A 25926-nucleotide genomic window follows, 5' to 3' on the forward strand; every position below is an offset into this window, starting at 1 on the left:
TACATCTTTTTTGAGGCTAACAACGAAGGAGTTGAGGATTTTCTTTATTTATTACAACCACGCGCCACACTAAACTCGAGTGAAAAGCATCTTATGGGCAAGCTTAATTTTAAGAGCAGATCGCATACGTATACGCTTTTTGGATTAACTAGATCCAAACTATAGGATGTTTCGGAATTCATATCCTGATCCTAGTAACTAGTAACAAACTTTTTGTTGAACCAATTTTCTTATCAAGATAAGGAGATTTCTTTCAACGATGCGTCTTGTTCCTCTTGAAGGTCTCCCAGATCTAATCTCTATTGCTAATCGCAGTTTCTATCCAGCTTCAACAATGTAATCAGGGATCGCACTTTTCATGTCGCGTAATTTTCCTATTGAAGCGAATCTTGATTTCTTTATGAAAATTACGCTTGGCCCTGCGCCAGCTAAGTAACTCATCTAAACAATAAAAACCCTTGAGGTGGCGTTTTTATTCGATTATAAATTAATTTTATTTACAAGCTAATACAGGTACTTCTTCCGCAAGTGACTGGCCAGCGCTGAATGAGAAATAACTAGAAGGAAAATCTCTATTTTTTACATTCAAATTTTTTATTGATGTTAGAATTTTATTGTTACCCCGAAATGGGTACCAATTCTAAACTACCACCAATCATCAAAGGTGACATACTCTTTAATTATTTAACTGATTGTTGATTAAATTAAAATACTTTGGGATCTTTAGGTTTGTGGTGTACCTAACTAATAACAAAAATTCGAGGAACATTTCCAGGTTTTTGGTGCGTCGTGTAACGTCATTTGGTTCTTCTATACTTTTGTTCTGCACACCAGTCATCGTTTATCTGTCTAGCTCATCAGCTGTTGTCTGATGAGGCGAAACTGTTGTATCTGGTCTGTTTCCTTATGCAATGATTGTTGCTAGCTTCTTCTCAGCACTGGCCCAGTCTCAAAGCAGTGGCCTAATACTGGTACTTGTAAGCGCTTTTTAAAAGCCTACTTGCAAAAAATATGAGTTTTTTTATGAATTAGTGCATGCTAATAGGGTTGCTTGGGCTGCAGTACTTGACTATTGAGTTTGACAATGAGATAATATATCGACCAAGGCAAAGTTCGTTTAATAATTTTAGATATAAGAGAAAATAAAACGACTGTACCATTAGTCCGCGGAAGACCAGCTTCGTGACTTGCCCTTTTGAGCATGTCACGATAAATGCTGAGCGGGTGCCTATTGGCACAGTTTTTTCTCACCACTTGTTTTTTGATAGCCTACATATTTTGTGTTTTTGTTGTTTTTTTTTTTGTATTGTGTCTTTTTTACTGTGTCAATAAACCTTTTCTATTCTATTCTATTCTATTCTATTAGTCCAGTCACCTCCTAATTACATAGTTTAAATAAAGTCCCGAAGATAGAAATTGTGTTCCACGGATTTTCATTGACTGGACTAGATTTTTGATTCTGCTTTGCGGTAGTAAACTACCTACACCAGTTTTCGCTAAGTTTAGTTGACAGTATGACACATTTCTTGGAATCAAGCGCAGGCGCAATGTTTGAGTTCGTTCCCGTGAACATTGTTATTTGGACATACGTTTAGGTATTACTCACTGCAGTACCTACCTACAGTTTACTGAGGAAGTCAGTGACTGTCTGACTTCAGTTATTAACACTAGCGCTATACCCGCGACTTTGTCTACGTAAATCTTAACATAATTATCGTGATTTATTATGATTTTGGATTTTATTTTGATTTTGTCTCTAGTGAATATGGAAGAGTCGTCCTTGATATACTTAAAGGATAATTATTAAACTTAGAAGTGTATAATATGTATAAATAAAAAAACACTAGTTTATTTCTTGATATTTTGCGTAAATTTATATTCGCAGCATTATATCTGGGATGGGATTTAATTAAAATTTGAATACAATAATTGGAAAAATAAATTGATTGCTTGTGCAATGCCATCTTTGTCGCAGCTAAAATGCAAATTGGCTTATGCAATGATCGCCATAAATGATCAATAGAAAAAGTGTAACACGCAGTAAGTAGGTTGTGTATCATACTTATTTGTAGTAAATTGTAGATCATAATTATTAATCAACACGTGGTATTTATAATTCCAAATAACATCGTTTTTGCATAAATGATACGCAATCGCACATGAATGTACGCTATTCGGTGAAATAAACAATAATTCATTCGGTTATGTCTTGAATGAATATACATAAGAGTAGGTAAAGGTACTAGGTAGCTTTACTACATAGGTACTCGTATTTCTACTAAAATACTGTATTTAAGTGATTTCAAACAATTTTTCTATTAATTTCCGGTTTCAGTTCTTGACTGGTATTAAATTAAAACATTCTAATGCAGTTTGCAGTTTTTGCCAAAATCGGCCTTGAGAATCACCATTTTTGACATATTGTCACTACAGTTCGCTTGCTTTACCAGACTACGAATCACAAATGCACTTGGTCATACAAATTGACCGCCAATTATTAGTATTGAGAAGTGTTTTTTCAGATATTGGTCCCATTAAATTACTGTATTTTGAGCATAAGAATCACTCTCTTTCAAATTGTTTTTTTACATACTGTAAAATTTGAATCAAGTAATAAGTAATTTGTCACCTTTGTGGTTACAAATTCAAGGTAATATAGAAATTACTAATCCTCAATAAAGCAGGAAATCCCTGAATGACAACCTGAGTCATCGCAAAAACAATAGTACTAAGTTCTGAAGTGTAGAAAGCCATACACATTATAACTTCCTGTACCTACCTATCGTTTCCATTTCAATGGGTGTTTTAGCCCAAAGTCTCAAAGCTCTTAGTATTTAATCTAATAATATGGATAAAAAATACTTTAAGTTCCATTAATTCAAAGTGATAATCCAGTTTCAGTGAGCAAGGTCCTTTTACTTTTTAATAAAAGATTAAATGACAAAACATGTATTGTGACTCAACTTCAAGACTTTTTTTAAACCCTGCAAGACTGACAACTCTTTAAAGGAATAAGTCTCAGGCCCAAGCATTGGTGGTTTTAGTCATGTTCTACACTCTGTCACGTAGAGTGGATTGGGTGACATACAGTATACGTAATAGTGGATTCGCAGTTTGAACAATTTATGTGACACCTTTGGCCTGATCATCACTTATCATCAGGTGCGATACAGGCCAAGAGCTTCCTTGTTGTGGTTAAAAAAAAGGATCTCAAAATTATATCGCTTGGGAATCAAACATTCATAATCACCATAGGGACCTATAAATCTGGTAATTTTTGTAATCAGCCTTCATGGTTTACAATGTCAATGTCAACTAGCGCAGTTGCAGGAGTCATGCACTCAAAATTCATGCCTTTATTGACCGTATGCATTATTCAAACCGAAGCGAAGATGATGATATAGGACAAATTAGCCAAAAGTGAGGTAATGGTTTCAGAGCACGTATATGCCCTTACAAGTGAGGCGATCGTATCGAATAATCGTGCGCGTGAGTTGAATCGTATAGGAATCGGAAAACTGCATCGTAATAAAATGCAACTTTGCATGTTGGGTGAGGATATTGCATTTCGTCCGTCTCTATACAATGGTTATGTTTGAACCAATGCAACTAATGTGTAACCTATGTAGCCATTGCAATGTGTTGTAGGCGTTTGAGCCAACACACGTTATAAAAATTCTTTGGGCCATCTAGGACTTGAACATTGCAAATTGCATCAATTTAAATAGATAGTTAGAAAGTTTGCTTCTCTTGACACTATACTCGAATTCTGTAGTTTTGTATGTGGTTCAATTGGGTTATTGCAGGCTCAAACTTGTTGAGAGATTGGTTGTCAGATTGTCTGTAACAAAATATGATCTTCTACATCTGAGAGCATATTATGTAGGGTTTAAAACCCATTTGTAAAGTTGGAAAATGCAAATGGGTACAAAATACACAAAAATTTTAAATTATGTTACTTTATTTCAATAAATATAGATTTGTGTCTTCAAAAGACATTACTATCACATTTTTACAGTTTCGATCAATTTCCGAATTCATCACATACATGTAGTTAGTTGTAACTTATTTAATAAATATATAGAAGAAAATTTATTCATTAAAATTTTACATTAAAGTATCATAGATGTACTTAAATATATCTACCATGAAAGAAATAATGACATATTATATGAGACCAATATTTTATAAAGGTTTTCAAATAGCCAATATTCAACAGTATCTACTAATAGCATGGTAGCAGCACATCTACAAGATATATTATGAGTAAAAATACATAAATCGTGTTCTATTTCAAGGATAAATTACTTTTTTCATCACCAGTAACCGAGGACGGCTCAATTGTGCAATTTCGAGGGACTTTTCCCAAAGTGGTTAATTTGGAAGTTGATGCCGAGAGCTGCAGGGTCCACTCCAGCGACCGCGGTGGCTACGGGCCTGGCCAGAGCCACTCCAGAGGAGGCCACTGCTGTGGCCACGGGCCGGGAAGCTGCGAGACCGTTTTCACCGATCACTGCTAGACCTGAAACCATTAAAATTTAAGTTAATATAATAGTTCCTTAAAGATTTGCCGCTCGCATCCAGGCACCTCCCGCGACCTTCACCAGATCGTCGGTCCACCTAGAGGGAGGCCTGCCCACGATAAAGAATGCGAGCGGTGCAGTACCGGTCTTTGTGGAAATCCTTGGGGGAGGCCTTTGTCCAGCAGTGGACGTTTTTCGGCTGAAAAGAACGAAATATTTTCTATGGCAGAAATTAATTAATAATAATTCATCCCTTACTAACTAATAATATATAACCAATAATAATAAGGAAAGGGAGGGAAGTATCTTCTCCAAAATAACTTATTAATAATCATTTCTCTCTCAGCTATGAAAAAACTGAATTTAACTTGTGTTGATAATTGATATTGGATGGATGGATAATTGATTTTTTATACTTATAAAATATTTATAGAGGTTACTAACCGACTGGTTTTGCTTCAGCAATGATGGTGCCACCCAGTGGTATTTCTGCGGTTTCGTCATTGTCTGTAGGTGCTTCGATTCCTACTCCCTCTTCTTCGATCTGTGAAATAATAGACACAAATGTGAACAATAATTAAATGAAATCATTTTATTAAATTAACTAAGATCATTCTTTATCTTTGACTCTGGCGGTGTTGGACTTTGCAGCCCCAAAAAAATATATTTAAACTTTTCTTCTTCTTAATATCGTACGTGACTTCATAAGGTAGGTATGTAAAACTGGCATCATATCTAGCGTCAGTTTTATGATATTTATTTTATTTGATGTCATTACATTATTATCTCATACTTACGTAGTCATCGTTTTCGTCATACTTTCTCTGTGTGACGTTGGTTTTGAACAGCATGTCTACGTCATCTCCTATTTCTTCTATCAACTTGATAATGTTCGAGGCTGCTTCTCCAACCGCTGCTAGCTGATTCCTAAACCTCGTTTTTTCTGTGTTCTTTAGAGAGCCTGTCTTTCTTCCCAGAGTTTGTAACTTCAGTAGATTTGTTGAAGTAGTTTTTAGGCTTATCAAATTAGCTGCCAGTACTTTCGATAGCAGGTTTTCATCGCTGTGTTTCAGTATATTGTCACTGCTTATTTGGTCTTCAGAGACAATCTTTTCGCTTGTTACAGTTCCTAAGCTGTCTTTCTTTACTTCTAGGTACTGGCCCTTTGCTCCTCCGTAGAAGGGAAGGTATTGAACTGATCCGCTGAGGAAGAGTTTATATACTTAATTAAGAAGTTATCTGAGTTATTTTCCAGTGATAGATTTTGTGTGTTGTTGTTGTTGTTGTTTCAGCCAAATGACGTCCACTGCTGGACAAAGGCCTCCCCCAAGGTTTTCCACAATGAATAGATTTTGTGTGTATGACATTTTAATTCTTAAACTTATGCAACCATAGTTTGATACTTCTCTCTAATGCACCTCATGGAACATGTAAGTGCAACCAATGAAAAGCAAAACTTACGCTCAGTTTCTGAACTAGAAATAAAATTATGGCAAGCAATCTAGTTATTTATTTATATTTATTTGCCTAGTTGTTAATTTTTACTAGCTCAGAAACTAGCAGTAAGTTACTGTTCATGAAAATAGCTAATGATAATTATGAGATCAAAAAACCTTGCGTAAAAAGAGAAATAGAAAATTTCTTTTCAGGATATTTATCTTGAATTTTGATTAATGGGAATGGATTTCAATCAACAATAACAACAAAAAATGTGTGTTTGGTCTCTTACTCTTTTTCTCATTTGTAATGTAATGTAATGTATTTCTATTTGAAATGATTGTTATTGTTGTTTGGGTAATGAAATGGGATGAACATGAATGAAACAAGCACTTTGAATAACAACGTCAATATAATAAATAGTCAAACAAATATATAAGTCAACTTTAACATTCGGAACATATTTTCAAGATTAACGTCGAACATATTTTCCGAAAGTAGGTAATAGACAAAATCTTAAATTAATAATAACTATACTAAAATAAATAGCTTATTGTATAAATGCAAAAAATAAATTACTTAAATAATAATCAGACTATGAGAATGACAAAAATAACCATTTAAAATTTTCCAATTTAACATAATGAAAAAAAAAATGCATGTAAAATGAATCATAGAAATATCATAGTGAGAGTCTACAAACAGTCTTTAAAATATTATAACAAACATAACAAAAACATGTTTTTCAGATTTTAAATTAAAATGTCATGAGCTTTTGAGCAATGAAAATTAGAAAGTTAAACCTAATTTTATAGGTCTAGTACCTAGGATAATATTCGTACACATAAAGGTCCGATTGAGCGTGGGCAATGCCTCCGGGCCCCACCACGGCAGATGCTACAGGGGAATGACCAACGGTCCCCAACTCGTTGCGACCGATGATGACATTAGACACAGGGTTAGCTATGGCAACTCCTCGGGGGCTATTGATAGCATTCGCCGTCGGCTTCAAAAATAAAAAGAAGGAGTCCGGTCTCCATGGCCCCTTTACAAAGCCCCCTCCGTTGTACTGGTACTCGTCAGACCTCCGGCTGAATCCAGATCCCTCTCTCCTGTACTCTCCTGGGTACTGCCCCCATCCACGGTAGAATCTAACAAAGCGAAAGAACCAAAGTTAATTGACAAGTAAAAGGAAGAAAAAGAAGAAAGGTTAGAAAAATGGTCACGTTTGTTCGTTAGGATGGTAATATATTACAGGACCAGTTGCAACAACTTTTCCTTCAGGTATTGCTTCTAATAATCTTGGTACAGAACCATCAGTCGCTGCTGATTGTTCTTGAAGACGCGCGACGATTGATGAGAGGTCGTGTTCTTGTGAGAGAGCGATGACTCGTGCCGATGGGCCAGCCACTGCTAAACCTCCAGGTTGAGTGTAGGCGAGGCCTCCAGGACCAACGATAGCAGTTCCACCTCTACCCGCAGTAGCCACTCCACCAGGTCCAGCGATAGCGACACCTCCTCTACGGACCTTCAGTTTGTTAATAAAGAAGCCTGGGCTGGGTGCAATAGGCTTTCTATTTCCAAAGAGAGTCCAATCTCCGAAAAAAGGAAACCGCAAGTCTCCATCGTCGTGATTAGCTGTTTTAGTGTCTTGCTCTTCTACGTAGACTTGCTTTACTGGTTTTGGTGTCGTCGGTTTTACAGAGAATATTTTTTTGATCTTTTTTATGTTTTCAATATTGTTGTCCAAAGTCTTTTCTGAAATGGTTCGTTTTTTCAAAGCTCTACCTTGCCTAGCATTTAATGCAAAATCAATGAAGTCACCATCATTTTCCGGTTTGATATCATCATTACTGATTTCCTCCGTATCTTCTTCAGAACCTTCAATTGCCTTTTGTTTTCTATTACATACGTCAGCACTCTGTCCATATTGAATAAGGTTATTCCAGCCACCACCTCCCATGAAGTTCAGTAAGGGATCTTTAATTAAAACAGGGAAAAATTGTGCTAAAGGCCATTGAAATGGGAAAGGTAGACCCGCGCGTGTTTGGTATGCCATAGAACTATCAATCATATTTGATTGGAAATCGTTATTGTTCATACTGTTTCCCAAAGGCATAACAAGAACTGGCATATTTGTGACATAAGGGACAGGAGCCATGTGGACTTGTTGCTCAGTATTTATTCCATTAGGCGTGGTAGGTGCTAGTCCAAATGGCAAGTGTCTTGAATATCTAGGGGCTCCTAAGTCTTCGCTCAAATAGTTGCTTTCCTGATATTTCTGTGTTGAAGGGTTAAATTTGCCTGTAGCAATAATTTGCTGAAGCTTCTCTAAGATGTCTTTGTCAATAACGTAGCCCCCTCCCGTTTGGGGCTGAGTATTATAATTGATAGGAGGTCTTCTAGTTGTCGTTTTTAATCCTTCATTGACTGATTTTATTTTCTGTACAATATCTTCTAAATTGCTATGGTCTTCAGGATTAACTTCGTATGTTAATGACCGTTCTTGCTTATCATTCGGGTCATCGAACTCAGTTGCCTCTGATCCGTCAGCTAAAGGTGTCGTTGCCCTGAAATATTAAAGGCAGGTGTTAAGTGATTTGTTTTTTGTTGAACAACTCCATTACCGTATCCAAGCGAAATATTAATTTAGCGTGTAATATATGTAAAATAAGCGGTGGTTTGAAGCATGAGTCAATATAATTTGAAGAGCCATACCTGAACCATTAGGGTCCCAAATGGTAGATTGCTTGAGTGCACTTTTTTTTTCAAAGCCACTTTGATCCATTGTTAGTTGTGCTCTTTAGGGTTGTGCATACATTCTAATAATAATATCATTATTTTGATTCCGTTATAGTGTTTAGGAAGAATTATTATAATAATAAGAAGCATAGGTAGTGAAGTAAGATTTTTAAATTATTAATTATTTAAAGTAAAGATTGTATTGGTTGGTATTCACTTTGTTTAATTTTAAAAAGTAAAGGTATTTAGGTATACTATTCATAAAAAAAAAATTATAGTTTGTATTTAAAACTTTTGATATATGTATTACTAAAAAGTTACAAAAAATTAAACTTACTCATTGGAAGGTCGTGCAGAAACTCCAGCCAGGAAAAACAGCGCCAGGACCTGAAAAAGTAATGATAAAAATACATTAATTAAAAGTTAAAAAACAGTTCTGCTATTGCATTGTCTGTTGTTTTTTAAAATAATTAACTGAATTTTCGTGTTTTTTTGTTTTTAAACATTACTCTCCTAAAATGTTAAAACATTGATTCGTCTCATAAAAGTCTCGGTTGTTTATAACCTGTCTTTTAAAAGTCCCTTTTACTGATCTATGTTCTCTCATTTTGCTTAAAAACTATGTACTCGTATGTGGGTATGAAAAGATAGCACTTACGAGCAAACTACTCTATTAGTGGAAACTCTATCAAAACAATATTGGAACTAGTAAAGAAAGTTTATACCTAGTCTAAAAATGTAGAGATGTTACAGCATAAGCAAATGAGAGTAAAACTGGTATCATGTAAGAGTTACTTTCGTTATCAATAAAAATAGACAGAATACATTAATATTATTACAATCAACAACTTTCGCTAGACGAAAAAACTTGAATCCTGCTGTGGTTATTGAACTTGAATCCGTGCTTTGATAAATTAATTATTCTGACTTGACATGACTTGATCGTATAATTCAGTACAGTACCATATACTTATCTTTCAAAAACAGGTTCCTAGAACCACTGGACTTACACACGTATTCACAAACGATGCTTGCTTAAGTGACGCAGCAAATCGGACGCACAGCGTTGAATAGAGCTTTGTGATTGGTTTGAGTGTGAGTTGTGACCCTGTTCTTCCACTCGCACTATAAGACCTCATAGTAGTGTTTGTGAATACGGGCGTTAATTTATTTGGGTCGTTTTGTATGTTTTTTTTTTTGTGAAGAGGAAAATCTCGACATATTGATGGTGTAGATACCTTTAATATTCTTAGAAGTGTTTTGATCCGTTATAATTGACTAACTCGAAAAATGTATCTACGAGGCAGGACACCTACACAGTATAGAGCTCTGACATTTTGTTTATCATTGATCGATGCCATTTAGTTTGGACTAGGAAGTTAGTAGCGACAGGACAGATGTTGGCATTTTGGACATCCGTAATCAGTATGCCTTCATGAATAAAACAGGTTCATAGATGTAGAGCAATACATTGTCTAACTGTTATTGTAGCGTAGTTACTGTTAAATAAGGACACATATGATAATCTAATATTGTAAGGAAAATGATTGAAAAAATTACATGCAAAATGTTTTTAATAAGTAGATTTGCCTTTTGAATTTTTAGATGTTCACAAAAGTGTCTAAGTAGTCAATTTACATAACGGTTTTAATATCTTTGCAAAATTAAGCTTAAAATGCTTTTAGGCGCCTCTAGCGAAAGCACTACTTGTGCTGTATAATTTGTAAAATATCTGGTCCATTTTTATTTGTTCGAGCATCGATAGATATTTATTTCGATACCGTTGTTTGCAATTTGCCGGAAGCAAAATTGCTTAGGAGGGTCTTTAATAGTCATCTAAAGGCTATCTTCTAGATCACAGGTTTTCCATTCGTATATTTTAAAGTTAAGAAAACACGAGTAATATATTCTCAACATGAACACTTAGAAACTACGTTGACCAGTGGTTCCCAAAGTTGTCTGGGCTACGACTCATCTAATACAAATTCCCAAATTCGGGACCCACCTATAGGAAATTTAACCATTAGGCCAATATACCTAAAATAAAGGACTTTCTACAGGCAAAGCCCACTCAATGTTCGCTCGCGACCCATAGTTTGGGAAATCCTAGCATTGACACTTTTTGTGTCCAGTTGTTTCCATACATCGATTTGGTTTTGTGATGGTGTACCTACTTAATCTGACTACGAGTAGCTTGACAGTAGGTAAGCCTTATGTGGCAGCAGCACTGCAAAAATTGCTCTTATTCCTCGAGGAATAAGAGCGTTCTCAAGGTTAACGTGTTACATTTGATACGCTGTCTATGCATGAATTAATTGAAAGTCATCTCATAATATTTTGACACCTATGCTAATGGATACAAGAATGATCTCCATCGTGATAGTTTTTTTTTCATTAGGGTTAGAGAATGTTTTAAGTGTTTTTAACACAAAGCATTATCTTTTCACTTAACTGCATTCTTCGGACATGTTAACATGTTGACCATCTTGTATACTCTCAAAACTGTTTATTTAGATATGAAGAAGAAAACAGCTGTCGGTCTATTTTCGACCCTCCGTTTCAATACCTTTAGATTGAAATTGAGATATCAGTGTTATTGAAGATGCATTTGAAATATTGGTGATGCTCTGAGAGTTTGGATCTTAACAAACTAAGAATAAGATGCAATTTGGTTGGTCGGTTAAACCGTGTCAAATTGCAAGTGGGCTAACTTACTTTGGCACTGCGCCGAAATCTCATTGTATTGGTACGGACTACAGCAAAAAATGTACATTAGGAAAAATTTGGAGCATTACCTACCTCAGATGGCCACGAAATGTTTTTTTAGAGTTTAACACTAATATTAGAAAGTGTACGAAAAAAAGTGTCCCCAAATGATTAAAATCGAATTCTGGAAATGAATATACGAGTATAACTACTAATAATTTAAATGTGAAATTCCACTACATATTTGTTTGTTACGTTTACATGTTTATACCAATTAATTAATAGATATTGATTAATTAATTTATACAAGGAGATACCTAGTTTGCATCCTTGGAGGAGTTGAAACCTTTGACAAAAAAACATAAAGGTTGAAAATCCTTGTACGAGGAACTCATTAAATTACGATAAACTGGAATCTACAGAGGCAAACCTGTGGGTAGAAGCTAGTTACGAATAAAAACACAAAATATGAGTATCATGGTGCTATGATAACGATTTATCTATGACTATCTCAGACAGAATTAAGTTGTATTTTTGGTTTAAACCAAATAAATAATACAAATTGTAATTTTCTTTGCCAACTGTACACATTGTAAAAGTAAAGTTGTTAAAGGCAATTGTGGGTCGCATACATAAGCCGATCGGCGATTTGGCGATGGGACCGTTAACATTGTAATGGCATGTGTGGTGATGGCGTTACGATATCTGGAGTAAAGGTTCAGCCAAACCAACGCGATCACACGCGAGCAGTCTGCCCATCATATCTTGTGGGAGTGTGATCTTTGGAAACATGAACGTGTTATAATGCTTAATTCAATACAACATACATCTGTTTCCGCAATTTATTACACCGATCTTGTCGCAACAAGGAACAATTTCCGTGCTTTTAAGCGATTTTGTGAAAAATATTATTGGCAGGTAGTTGCTAATTGCTCATAAGATAGGCCCCATTAATTGATATTTTATTGTCCGTGGTGCATAATCTTTCCTTAAAGGTTTTAAACCTTTGATTGTCACCTATCCGCTTTGCAATGGAGGGAAGTCACACCTTAATTTCGAACTCCTCCTATGTTCTTCTGATTAATATCGTTGCGGATCCAATGACAGTTTAACTTTCCCCCGGGACAAATTTGACCTTCATAGGTTGGGTTTTTGTAGCGGTCAAGCTGTAGATCCTGGCTACACAGGAGTTGCAGTGGTGGGAACGAGAGGTGGGAATAGTCCCGATCAGTCGGCGTGCAGCGATGGCGATCAATGCATTTAAGTCTGATCGCCATCGCCTCACGCCGGCTGATCGCGTGTGATCGCGTTGGTTTGACTGAACCTTAACATCTTCTGGTTTGAACTCATCTCGTTTAGAGTAAGTGGCAATTTTCGGCGGAATCTTTGATCTGATCTTGTTCGGATTGATTTTGATACTGAGCAGAGTATTTTATATGATGCTTTTTTGTTTTTATTTTATTTTTTTGTTTTGTTTTGACTAAAAGTACATTCTCTGTCGTTTTCAGGGTTTTAGAATGCTCTGTTGTTCGTTCAATTGTTTTTGTACCAGTATAATAATAGCTTGATGATTTGATGTGCATTATGTTTAACAACAGCTGCGTATACGGGTTTGATTCCCGTTAGGAATTAAGTTAGGTGATGATTACCAGCTGAAGTCGTGGAAGCAAAGTTTCAGATTCAATTTATTCTGGGATAAAGTATCAGATAAGTATTTGGTTTTATTTCGTGGCTTAAGTGGAATAATGTCTTATCTACGCGAACTGTAAAATGAAGTTGACATTTAATTTAGTTGCAATTCCTAGAAGTCAGTTTTTTTTCTCTTTGACTTTACTGGCAACTAGTTACTTTTTGTTCCCATTTAATCTTTTAAAGTAACCCAAGAAATAATCTTTACTTATATTAAACTTTTTTCTTTCGTTTAGATTTCGTCTGGTTTGCACATTACTTAGGCTGGGTTGCACCATCTTATTTTAACTTTGACAAACGTCAAAAAACTGTCAAACTCCATACAAAAAACACCGGTTAACGTCATAGTTACGGTCAAAGTTAGGTGGTGCAACTCAGCCTTAGTGTAGAATCAAGTAAAATTAAATTATATACTTCAAGTTAGTACATAAAATTCAAATAAGTAGAGTGTCACTTGATCTAATAATCGGATAAAAACTAATGTTCAAAACATAAAACAAATATGGCGCTTCACTTTCCCGACAAGAAGTCTCGTCAAATCTTCAATTTTTCATCTTCATCGACTTTTGCATGTATGTTACCTTTTGTGTATGGTTTATGATTAATATCCTCTTTTGTCTTCACAAGTTTGGGGGTCACGAGGTTGTAAGGTCGACAAACTTCTCAAATATGGAAGTGCCTATTGTGCTCCGATGTACAGTGCTTGTTTTTGTTCTACATACCTAAATCACGGTACAGTTGTGTTGAACACCGATAAAAAACATATTTTCTTGCCTATTGATTGACTACAGCTCAATTAGTTACGATTTGTAATAAGTTTTGTTGACTAATTGAGCAGACAATTACACATAATAGTGCCTCTAGGCAATTTAATTTTTTAGTATTGATTTTAGTACGGTAAAATCGGATACATCGATACAGTTACTCAAATTAGTAACGTCGCAAATCGTTAGCGAATTTGAATGTATAACGAATGTTATTATTAGCTTTTATAACAGAAGAGCAGTCTCATTCTAACAAGTTTTATAAACTTAAAAGGATGAGACTCACAAAATTTTTTAAGACTTATAACTAGCGGTAGTATAATTAGCGGCAGGTCTGCCAGATTTTATAATGATTCATATACATTTTATATACATAGATTTATTTATGATTCATGAGATTGTTACCGCCATCTAAGGATCTAAGGGAAGTCCCAGGATTCTATCACTGCGACAGATAAGTTAAAGTATATCAAGTTTGACAGAAGCGATAAGACTCTCATTTCAAGATTGGAAAGATTCTGTTTTTTCACGAGAGTGTGTGAAGTATTTTTCGACGAATAAAATGTTAACACATAACAATCGGAGTAGGGGCCGAAGGCTAGTCTATAAAGTTGTCCCTAATCCAGCTATGGAAAGTCGTGTGCCCGACTTGGGCGTTACCCGTCATCGCGAAAGAGGCTAATGTGTTTTATGACACGTGTTTTTGTTCTATCATAGCGGAGATCTTATTTAGTGAAGAGACTGTGTTGATTGTTTATCTTAAATTATGTGCGTGCATGTTCCGCTTAAATTACCTACTTGAGAATTATGAACTGTTTGTGGTGCGCGTTGAAAGTTTGAAGCTGTGCCTGAAATATTACTTTCCCCAATAAATGAAAAATGTTCTGTGTGCAGGTTAGAATGGTCAGGGCAGGGTCTTTTATTTGTTTGTCTTATTGTAGAGCAGCTGTTTTTTGCTACGTTGTATTAATAACGTAAAAATAACCCAGAAAAATCCTCGAAAAATTTGAAAATCTGAATAAATCTGAATGTAAATATACTATCTTTATTAAGTCCCTTTTCTTGCATTAAACTACCATTTTACTCGAAAAGAGAGAGCAGTTTTGTATTTTACTCATAACATCAGTTTGATGGATTTCATTTCATTTGTTGTTAGATTTGTTTTCCTCTTTGGAAAGCTGTAAATCATCGCGTCATACTGATAGCGGTATTTGACAATTCGATTCCCTATTGTGGTCACATCATTAAGGTCTAAATGTTCTGTTTACAAAAGGTTTGACCTTTTAGTAATATTGGCAAAGCTGTTAATAAAAATGTGCCCAGTCTGGTTTTGTTATTAATTACCACCTTGTTTACATGTTTTTAAGTACGAGTATGTAACATCATTTGCAATGATTACGGTGGGCTAGGCTCTAATTTAGCTTTTCTGTAGACGGAGAAAAATAAAATAAAGATGTCGACAATCAGAAAAAGAAACAATAAAACAATGTAGAACTTTTGCGGTAATGATACAGTTTGACGATGTTAGTGCTTAAAAAAAATAGGTGATACATGCACGTATTCAAAAAAATTACTATGAGGTTTCACAGTGCGCGTGGACGCATAGGGTCACACACTAACCAATCACAGATGAGAGCTCTATTCAACGCTGTGCTTTCGATTTGCTGCTTCACTTAAGCAAGCATCGTTTGTGAATACATGTGATAGAATATTTTAAGGCTATCTGCTGTTTCCACTTGGTTTTTACTCAGTATATTTTTTGCAAAAAAGATGCTTTTCTTGCTTTTGTTTGCATCGTGTTGGAGAATATGGAACATTGATAGCTTTTTAGCACAGTGTACTGACTTTAGTTAAAGCTTTTGTTCTGTCCTTATGTAACAGTTTATTTTGTAATTTATTTCAGTATTTTAAACTTTCGTTTCAGCCGAAAGACGTCCACTGCTGGACTAAGGCCTCCCCCAAGGATTTCCACAAAGACGCGGCATCCAGGCACCTCCCGCGACCTTCACCAGATCGTCGGTCCACCTAGAGGAAGGCCTGCCCTGCCCACGCTTCGTCTTCCGGCTCTACTTTGTGTATAACGTTAAAAAATCTTCAGATTTTTCCGCTCTACTCCTAGATACGAATTGTTAATCTGGTCGATCGAGTTTTTGTCAGGTCCCCATTATTCCTAAAGGTTAACCACTTCGGCCCAGCAGTGCATTGAAGTAATGCGTCTATTAAAATTATTAAATACATGCATTAATATCATAGAGAATGCAAATTGGGACATTGGGATGGCCAGAACTAAAAACTAAAAAATTATTGTGCAAGATTGTGATTTGATTTTAACATTATAAAGGAGAGTACAAAATGGTAGGGAAGCGAGTATTATAGAGTTAGTTCATGAATGACTATAATTTTTGAGTTTACTAGTAGTATGGTTATTAAGATTACATAGATCATGTGTATTTTATTATTGTTGTTTTAACCGGAAGACAGTTCTTCAGTAATAATACTAAAATTACAAAAAGTTTTTTAACTTTTCTATTTGGACAACATTACCATCTTCACATACCTCTATTAGCACTATTGTTCGTTTTTGCCTACTTAATCCATTTCTTCCCATTGTCACTTTCTAACTGCCCTATTATCAAAATTATTATTTTCACTTACCACGAATCCAAAGTAATGTTGCGCCATCTCTGTTGTCGATGAAACTATGTCGTGGGTCTTCTTCTTCTTTTCTTCGATAAAGTTGTGGATGAGTATCGATGTTTCGTGGGTGTTTAGTGCGCGTGCGTCCTGGCCGGCGTCCGTCCAGCGAGTTCGGATCTGCCGGCGCTTGCGCAGCTTTTGCTAAAGTCCGCGTGGGCCCTACCTCCTTTCACTTTCTCGACGGAATTTTGGCGCGACTTGTTACTTTGTTACATTTTTTGCTTTCGAGAACGTTTTAAGAACAGTTATTGGGCATCATGCTTACAGTTTTTTGGATTTTAACGATGTTTTCTGGAATATTTTCTACGATTTGGAACATTTAATGTCATTATCATGAGTTATGGCCAAAAATCAATAAAATCTTTTGATGTATAGGGTAACTGCGACTTATCTATGTATATTTCAAAATGATACTTTATGTAATTATACATATAGGTAAGTATTTACTTTTAATACGTTTCATTCAATTTTAATTTTTCACAAGAATAGAGTTCCAGATACGTGTAACATATTTTTTTATAAGAATGAGTTCTCATAGTAGCTTATCAGGGATGTGAAATTCGAAAGTAAATCTACCTGAGTATCTAATTAACAACTATTTGTCATATATTAGTGTTTACATTATTAATCAATTTTCACTATCACTTTTTTTCAATTCGTCGGATCAGTATTTGAAATTTTAAAGCTGTAATAAATGCGACCAGTTTTTATAAAAAAATGTTTATTTGCTCATAAAGAATTTCTAAAGGATTAAGCGTAAAGACACAAAACAACGATGCAAAGTGTAGGTGTGTATTGTAGAATAGGTAACCTACTTTCGTATAAGCACAATGCTTGAAATGGCGTTGTAAACATGAATAACTTTATTTTGATCTCTTATCTTTATAAATAAACGTAAATCTGAGTCACGAGCTTATTTTAGGCTTTATGGAGTTGAAACATTTTAAACAGTATCATATGCAAAACAGAGACATGGAAATTATCTTGTGTTTAACGTGAAATATTTGTTTAATGCAATTTTGAGTTTGACATGCTGGGATAAAAATAACCCTATGTCATCATCGTCATCATAATTTCAAACACAGGAACTTCTTAGCATCCAACCACATCGTCCTTTTTGGTATCTGAAAAACAATGTTCATAGCAAAATTATTTACAGCATAACACATTAGCGTGAACTGTCACACATCTTTGTTTGAGCATTTTTAAATGTAATTATTAAAATTATTTTGTTAAAATTATTTTTTTATCTATCCAGATCCAAGCGACCGGTGACCTGAAACTGGACTTGAGGACAGACAGCACGCTGTAAGCATCAAAGCACCAAAAGGTAAGTACACAATTTCTCAACTTTTTTATCGATATACGCACAATACTATGTTTACGTACACCTCGCGAACACTCGTAGTCTTGAACTTGACTTTGACTCGTTGCTCCAAATATCGCTGTAGGTCCGATTTCATATCGATACTAATGGTTTCGGCAGCCATTAAGATGTATCGGACTTGATTTATCGATAAAAAAAAAAAAAAAATTGGACGTGAGAAAATTTGCTGTGGTAATTTATGGTAACGGAAACCATTCGATCGTATTGCTAATATCGTAGTTATTCGCTCGTAAAATGTTTATAAATTGGTATAAACATTTATATCATTACAATTAATAGAAATATTAATTTCATCTTTGAACTCTTAAGTTATACAGAATGTGTAAAGGACTGGAGAACCCTATTGTGTCATTTTAAACATATGACCGAAAAAGTGCAAATTTCATAATAGCGTAGCAAAGCTAACTTCGATTAATTTAAACATTTCAAACAAAACAGTCATCTGCGACATAAGAAAATGTGCTCTACAATTTTCATGATAACAAGGTAAGTACTATTTTTTAGTTTTAACTAATTATTTATTGAACTCGTGAGGTATAAATAAGGCAACACCCTTTATTATTGTGAGTTTGTTGTGAGTGTTTTTTTATAGGTGTTTAGATTTAACAAAACTGTACTTTGCTCAAGACTTTTTAAAAAACTTTTAATATGGCAATCGCCATAAACTTGGCCACCACCATAAAACTATTTGACACCAATAATCGCAGCCTGATCATCTTTAATGAACCAATAAATTCTGTTACAGTTCTTCGCTTCCTTTCGACAACCAATTTAATACATTTACATGGAAATTATGAGAGCGAAATTGATTAGAAATTCGTTAAAAATGTATCATGCAAATTTTTAAATGTTTAGTATGTTTCGAGATGTTTTAGGTCTGCTATATTTATATAAAGAAGAAGAAGTTTGTAATCAAAATATCAGATTACAAACTTCTTCTTCTTCTTTTTGTTGACCTGAAAAAAATATACGAGTATGTGAGTATGAGATTTTTTATTTGACATTTTATTCAACCCAGGACCTCAAAATTAAGTAAGTTTAAAAATCCATGACAACAAGTATCCAAAGATTTAGATACAGTCATGTAGATTAAAGATTTTAGGTGTCGTATACGATTAATGTGAATAAAAATGTGATAGAAAAAGCAATAATATTTGTTCATGTGACAAGATTTAACCGATTAAATATTATGACAGTTGATATCCGGCAGTCTTTCTTAACTCTATTTAAATTCATAAAGTAAATCATTATGGATTAAGATTTCATTAAAATATTTAGTCAGAATTAATTATTATACCTACTTAATACCTTAAAAAAGTTGTGGTCTAGCTAGGTAAAAACTTAAAATAAACTTGTAAGTTGACTCCTTGGATTCCGATGTGATACAATAGGGGTTTCTTACGATGCAGACAAAAGTACGTAGTATGTTTACAATTACTATTTATTATGACATTTATACATTAAACTAGGGAAAGAATTGTCTGTAAGAACACGCGTTAAACAATCTTATTACTTTTATAAAACTTTATTATGGAACAAGAAACGTCCGAGCTGGCTTCGGAACCAAAATTTATGGAAAAGGTTTTATTTAAAATCTATTTTTAAAACACTTTAGTGCAACGGCTTGTAACAAAGGTTCAAAGTGAAGAAAGTGACCTGTCCATCGTAAACTAGTTTCGTTTGTTTGTATAAATAAGTATTGTACGTGTGAAAATTCCACTTCAAATTAAAGGTTTGGTGTCCGAGTACATTGTTCTTTGAAAGCGAAACGAAACAAACACTATAAACCATTTATCTTGTAGTTTAGAAACGCGAATTCAATCCGCACTTTTGATTTCGTAGATCTGGCTCCAAATATAGAAAGCTAAGTCTCTACATATTTTGTTGATTCTAAAAGTAATAGTAGAGTGCTTGGTTTACAACCTATTATTAATATTATCAACTACTCGTCGTTTTAACCAAGCAATCATAGACGTTACATTTAGAAAACTATAATACCTGTCTTTACATTTTCAAATCCTCCCTCAGCATGCACAGAAATGTTTCTGTAGCTGAATTTTACAACTAAATAAAATGTATGAAGACATGATAATAAAATGCTTCAAACTTAACAAAACCAGTAAGCGACAGTATATAAAATAACTGATTTCAATGCTTAAAGCTCGCACAAAAAGTATTATTGGCCATAAACAATTCTTCGCGAAGGAAGAACATCATAAATGTAAATTGGTGCGCTTAAAAACTTGCACTTTTTTCTCGCTGTAGTAAAAGTACTGTTATTATTTTAATTTATAATAACGCAAACTGTTCTTTGTGGCAAAAGGCCTTCGCCTTTGACTCAGAGAGAAAAGGATTAAAAACAATCATTAAAACATTTAATTTTTTGGTCTACATTAACATGTTTTCCAATTGGTTTTCATTTTATTTCACTGCTTTAGTTCCTATAGTAGTGCAAACCATGTCATTGGTGATCAAATGCAGCATTGCTTTTACCGTCTGCTCGTTTGCCTCCTGTCACATAAAAAAACCCCAATCCTAAAAAGCAATTATTATCTGAAGATTATCAATTTCGAAAATCGTAATAAATCATAATGAGACGTTATGTTATAAAATATGTTCTTTCCATAAACTTAACTCGAAAACTAGATCGAATGCTTTGTATTTATAATATGCTATTAAAAGATATCAAATACCCTATTAAATCTTTTTATTAACATTTGAAGGTTACCTCTATTAGGAAAAGCAGTGGGCCCAGTGGGGCAGTAACGGGTTAGACCATAAACACCAAATAAGGGATTTACAACTACCTTAAGCATCTTGGACCTTCCTGAGTCATCGAAGAAATTATCGAAGTGGTTATTATGACTTAACTTGGGTAGATTGGAGACAGTTTCCTGTTGCTACTTATAGTATTTCTTTAAAGAGCTTAGTTGTGGTTGTAAATAAATCAAATTATGGATGGCTATTTTGAAAATTGCTTACGACAAGAGCCTTATTTGCCTGTAACGTGAAATAATCCTATCACAGTCACTAGCAATAGTTGCTACCGGTTCCTAACATTAAATCATGTGCCTTGGATAAAGGACGTCCACTGCTGAACAAAGGCCTCCCCCAATGCTTTCCACGTTGATCGATTGGCAGCGGCCTGCGTCCAGCGCTTCCCTGCTACCTTTATGATGTCGTCGGTCCACCTTGTGGGTGGACGTCCCACGCTGTGTTTTCCGGTACGATATTGTTATGCTTTAGGGAAACTATTTATTTAAATTAAACTATTTAATAGTGTTGTCCAAATATCATCAGTTTTAGATGAACAATCATAAAATAAGACAAAGAGAACATTTTGTGCACTGACTTTTATTTTTAGTCCGTTTTACATTAACTGGTCATCGGCCGTAACTGCCATTTTTTCTTTCATCAAACTAATTGCTACATTTGCTCGGGTATTTATTTTAATAGGGGTTTAGTTTATGCACAGATAATATGTTTATGCATACAATATTTGAAGGACATGCCCTTTTTAGTAAATATACTTTAAAGTTCTTATTATGTGGTTTTGTTTTTGTGTGTGTTGTGTGTTACGTTTCGACTTTTTTGGAGCTTTCCTGAAAAATTGCGCATTTCAATAATGAGGTCACAGAAAACGCAAAAAAAAGATTGCAGTTATTTGAAAACTTTATTCATAATCTAGAGCATAGCTGTTTACTAATAAACTATCACAAAGTCATAATTATTGCCCGTAAAGCTATTATTACAACTAAATATTTATATTTCTATTAAAAGCTAATACAACTATTAATAATTCTGAGTATAATTGAACACTATGTAATTAAAATGTCATATTCAGTTTGCGATGTTTTAATTACATCTATAAATTTATTATTATAGGTTACATAGTATGCTAGCAAGTTATAAATCTAAAACCATGGATAAGTAATTAATGCCAAACGCTTTTGTATCTTAATCAATAACTTTAAAGTAAAAATATAGTCATTGGAACTGATATGTAATTAATTCTCAATTGTATTTAACTTTGCCTATTTATAAACTAACTTACACTGACCGTTCAGTTCTTAAAAGCTTATCTTTAAACAATTCAGAATATGAATAAAAGTTTATAATTATGACGCTCTTACATTATACATTCACGTCCATACATAAATCATAACTGACACCATCCATCTCCACGACATACATATTTATCACCTAATTAAGCTCGTCTATTTCGTGATCGAATGCATCAAACTTTAACTTTCTAATTGCTTATCAAACTAAGACAGATAACCTTCACTAATTATAAAGAAAATAAAATTTGCAACACGTTATCTTTTTTACGACCTTCGCGAACATTTCTCTTTGGGTTCCAAGTGGCTGTCTCACACATTAACATGTCCTCTTCTACTTTGGCTTTGACATCAGTTACTATGTTGAATGTTTGCTTCACGTCACCCACTTTAGGTTTCGAGCCTTTCTTACCGTCCTTCTTAACAGGCTCAAAATTTACTTCTTGGTTAATATTAAAGATGTTCTGAGCGGTACGATCCGTATCGTTATCATTTCTTTTCTCGAGACGGATATCACTATCTTGATGAGTCAAAGAACCCCTAAAATTAACAATGACTGTTGGTTTGACCACAGTTTGAGATTCTCTGTTGCCGATCTGGCTATTGCCACTTAAAGTATTCGACACAGGCGTCATATTATCTTGTAACGGTGTCTGAGTTTCTTCTTCTTGGTCTTCATTCTCTTTATTTTTGTTCGCGACTTTATTTTTGTTGGGCGCCTGTGGACGCTTTTGTTTCTTTGGCTTTTGAGTTGTCTTTGTAATTTTGTCTGTATCTACGAAAAGAACAATTTCTTCGGTTGTTACATTTACCACTTTTTCTTCTGTGTCGTTCAAGCTTTTGGGAAAACGGTATTTTAGAGGTAGAGTCGGCATTTCGATTCTGTCGTTTCTTCGTGGGATAAAGTCGGCGTCGCTCGGCAAGTGTGGTGGTTCGTTGTCGTATCCGTACTTATCGTAGTTTTGGGATAGATTGTTGTCTTCATTTTGGTTAAAATCTTCTGGTAGTTGGGCGCGAATTCTTAACGATTCGATTACGTCACGGAATAGGGACTTTTTCTGGTGAGGAGCCGCTATTTGCTTGTCTTTGGCTGGGTGTGCGCTGCACAGTATGATCATGTACGTCACACAGATGAAGCACTGCATCTGTAGAAAGACAGTAGACTCATTTTCATATCGTAGGTGTAACAGCAAATGAATTGGAACTAAATAAGAGGGGAAAGTATTGAATGACACCGAAATAGACTTGAATGCAGTTTTGGGACAACTGGATTAACGTAAAAGTTGCTACTTTCTCATTAAAAGGAAACGAGATTTGGTTCGTTTGTGGTAATGCACGACTTTATATGCTCTTAACTTGAAAAATTCCACTATTACACTCCAGAAAAATCGATTCCTATTTGCAGCACGTACGAAACTGGTTTGGTTTGCAAGTTTATTAAACTTTGCGTTTATTAACTTAAGTATTTAAATTTTATGCTGAACTTCACGGCAGATCACAGTTTTTTTTAACAATACTTTAAGTACGATTTCAAATTTTTTGACTTCGACCTTTTGGGGACTTACGAAAAGCAACCCATCATCTCTCTATGAACAGATTGCTAATCCCAACCAAATCCATCCATCAAAAACGGTAGATATTAAACTATTGCCATAAGAATAAAATAATTGAATTGTAATTTAAATCACGCAAATCGGACATTTGCAACTTAAAAGAAATCTAAGGCATTACCTATTGAATCGCCTTACTTAAATATTAAGAAACACTTGGGTCTTAAGATGGGACATCACATCTGGGTCTTAAAGTCAATTTTTCATTTAAAAAAATGCATAGAAATGGTTTTACTTTAGAGGTTGACTGCTCCTATGTTATGCAGTAAATATAACTTGTGAACTCATGAACAATCACTCTCTTAGAGCGTTTTCACATTTAGGCGATTTAGTAGCGCGACAAACGCGCGACAGACGCGCTGCCGAAAATGTCATACTATGTGACAGATGCATGCCTTCGCATTACTAAAACGCCGCTGCCGCGCTGCTGTCGCGCTTCTAACGCCCTAATGTGAAAGCGCTCTTATAAAAAACTGGATATTTTTGAAAAAATAGTAAGAGATAATGTAAAATATAGCTTACCTTTGACGATGAGCTCGCGCCAGCCCGTCCTGCGCAGGAGTGCGCGCGCGCCGACGGGAGCGCGAGGGTTGACTGAACTCGCCTGAACTGCGCCAGGTGTGCTGAATCCGTTGCACTATTTTATATTTTTCTATTTACTAGTTTAAGCACAATAAAATAATTGAAATCTATATTTATAAAAGCGAAAGGTCACTGATTGACTGACTTTACAAAATCTCAGAAACTACAAGTGCTAGTAGTCTCAAATTTTACATGGGGGTTTCCTTTTAGAACGTAGGTGCTCACTAAGAACGGATTTTACGAATCTCCACCCCTAAAGGGGTAAAACGGGATCCACGCGTACGAAATCGCGGGCAGCCGCTAGTTTATTATAGTTCCATACACAAAAGGTTGACAATGGTAACTGAGATTTTCCGTCACTTTGTCCCAGCAACATCAGATACGTTTTCCCAAACTGTTGGTGAGAAAAACTTCGAGTATATTAAAATTTGTGATATGTAGGTATGTGTGTCCTGAAGGAGTCTTTTCCATGCGTAATTATCTCTAGGATCTTCCTTTATTTTCTTGTGATAGGCTGCGATTATAGTCTTCTTTTGTTTTCTGAGCTCATAGGTTAGGTTATTAGGTTAGCTATTGAAACTGCTTAAATAACCCTGATGTCAAACCTATGAGTTCCCATAAGCGTTTAACAAGGCTCAAGGTGTAGCCAACATAATAACAATGCCTCCTGCACTCACATATTAACATCTTTCGTGCCGAATTTAATCCTGTTTTTCTGAAAGCACTAGAAACCAATTCTGTCGGGTTTGATGCAAGCAAAATATGGGAAAGAGTAGGTAAAGGGAAGAAGACTGAGCACATATTATGTTAAAAATATACACCAGGGTTAATTAAATAACCAACTATTTAAACCCTTGAAAAAGAGGCTGACAAATCGTGACTGAGTTTCTTGCGCTGCTTCTTTTCAGCTCAGGCCCTTTTATTGTCACGAAGCGGAGGTAGGGTTAATACTGGGACGTGTAAAAGTGCTTTTTAAAAGCCTATTTGCAAAATTAAATGAGTTGTATGAGTTTCTTTTTATTTGCTGAAAATAAAATATTGTTTCGAGTTTTTAGTTTAAAACATGAAAGCTCCAAGTTCTAAACCCCTGGCTTCAACCTACAGCTTACTCGTCTAAGTCGGGAACTACGAGATTCCCAGCATACGGAAATCGTTACGTTAACAAGTTAAACTAGTAATTTGAACCCTATTTCGTAATACCTAATGACTACTATAACCGCAGATACAGGTGGTGGTTTTTTGCTGTAAATGGGTGTTTGCATATTCACGCATGGATGCGTGGTTATCGACTTTTTATCGAGATAGTTCCATATCGAGTTAAAGGAACTGGAAGTGTATTTTTTGTTTTTTTCTTTATTAAACCTTTGATCGATTTTCGTCATCACCAGCTCCACAAAAGTATGGTCACAAAATAAAGTCAACATCAACTTTACCACGGCTGAACTACACTCAACATCAAATAAATCGCACCTTCCGCGACGCGAACTTTAATAAAGATTTTCTTCTGACACAATCATGGTGCCCCATCCTTATAAAGACACATTTTAAGGGTAAAAAGTGTAAAAACCTTTCCGTTAATGAAATGAAGTTTAGAACTAGGCTTTTAAATGGTGTCAGTATTGGTGGGAAGTAGGGATGCATACGTTTGAAAGTGCTTGTAGCGGGAGGTGCGATTTATTTAATGTACTCTACATCAAATAAATCGCACCTCCCGCGTACATTGTGGCA

General features: G+C 35.0%; 2 protein-coding genes across 2 annotated transcripts; both read right to left on the reverse strand.

Annotated features, from left to right (window-relative positions):
• Positions 1-3940: 3940 nt before the first annotated feature.
• On the reverse strand, positions 3941-16669 carry LOC135088445 (uncharacterized). The gene is made up of 7 exons (XM_063983256.1): positions 16517-16669; positions 9040-9089; positions 7270-8530; positions 6803-7089; positions 5321-5726; positions 4968-5067; positions 3941-4522 (listed from the first exon to the last, which is right to left on the reverse strand). Exons 1-7 carry the CDS (start codon positions 16541-16543, stop codon positions 4338-4340), a joined length of 2316 nt encoding a protein of 771 aa, XP_063839326.1. The 5' UTR covers positions 16544-16669; the 3' UTR covers positions 3941-4337.
• A 4938-nt stretch (positions 16670-21607) lies between these two features.
• LOC135071422 (uncharacterized) lies at positions 21608-24216 on the reverse strand. Its single transcript, XM_063965211.1, has 2 exons — positions 24139-24216; positions 21608-23151 (listed from the first exon to the last, which is right to left on the reverse strand). The coding sequence occupies exon 2, from the start codon at positions 23149-23151 to the stop codon at positions 22237-22239; it is 915 nt and encodes a 304-aa protein (XP_063821281.1). The 5' UTR covers positions 24139-24216; the 3' UTR covers positions 21608-22236.
• Between the last annotated feature and the right edge of the window lie 1710 nt (positions 24217-25926).

The sequence above is a fragment of the Ostrinia nubilalis genome, chromosome 4, assembly GCF_963855985.1.
Source record: "Ostrinia nubilalis chromosome 4, ilOstNubi1.1, whole genome shotgun sequence".
NCBI lineage: Eukaryota > Metazoa > Arthropoda > Insecta > Lepidoptera > Crambidae > Ostrinia > Ostrinia nubilalis.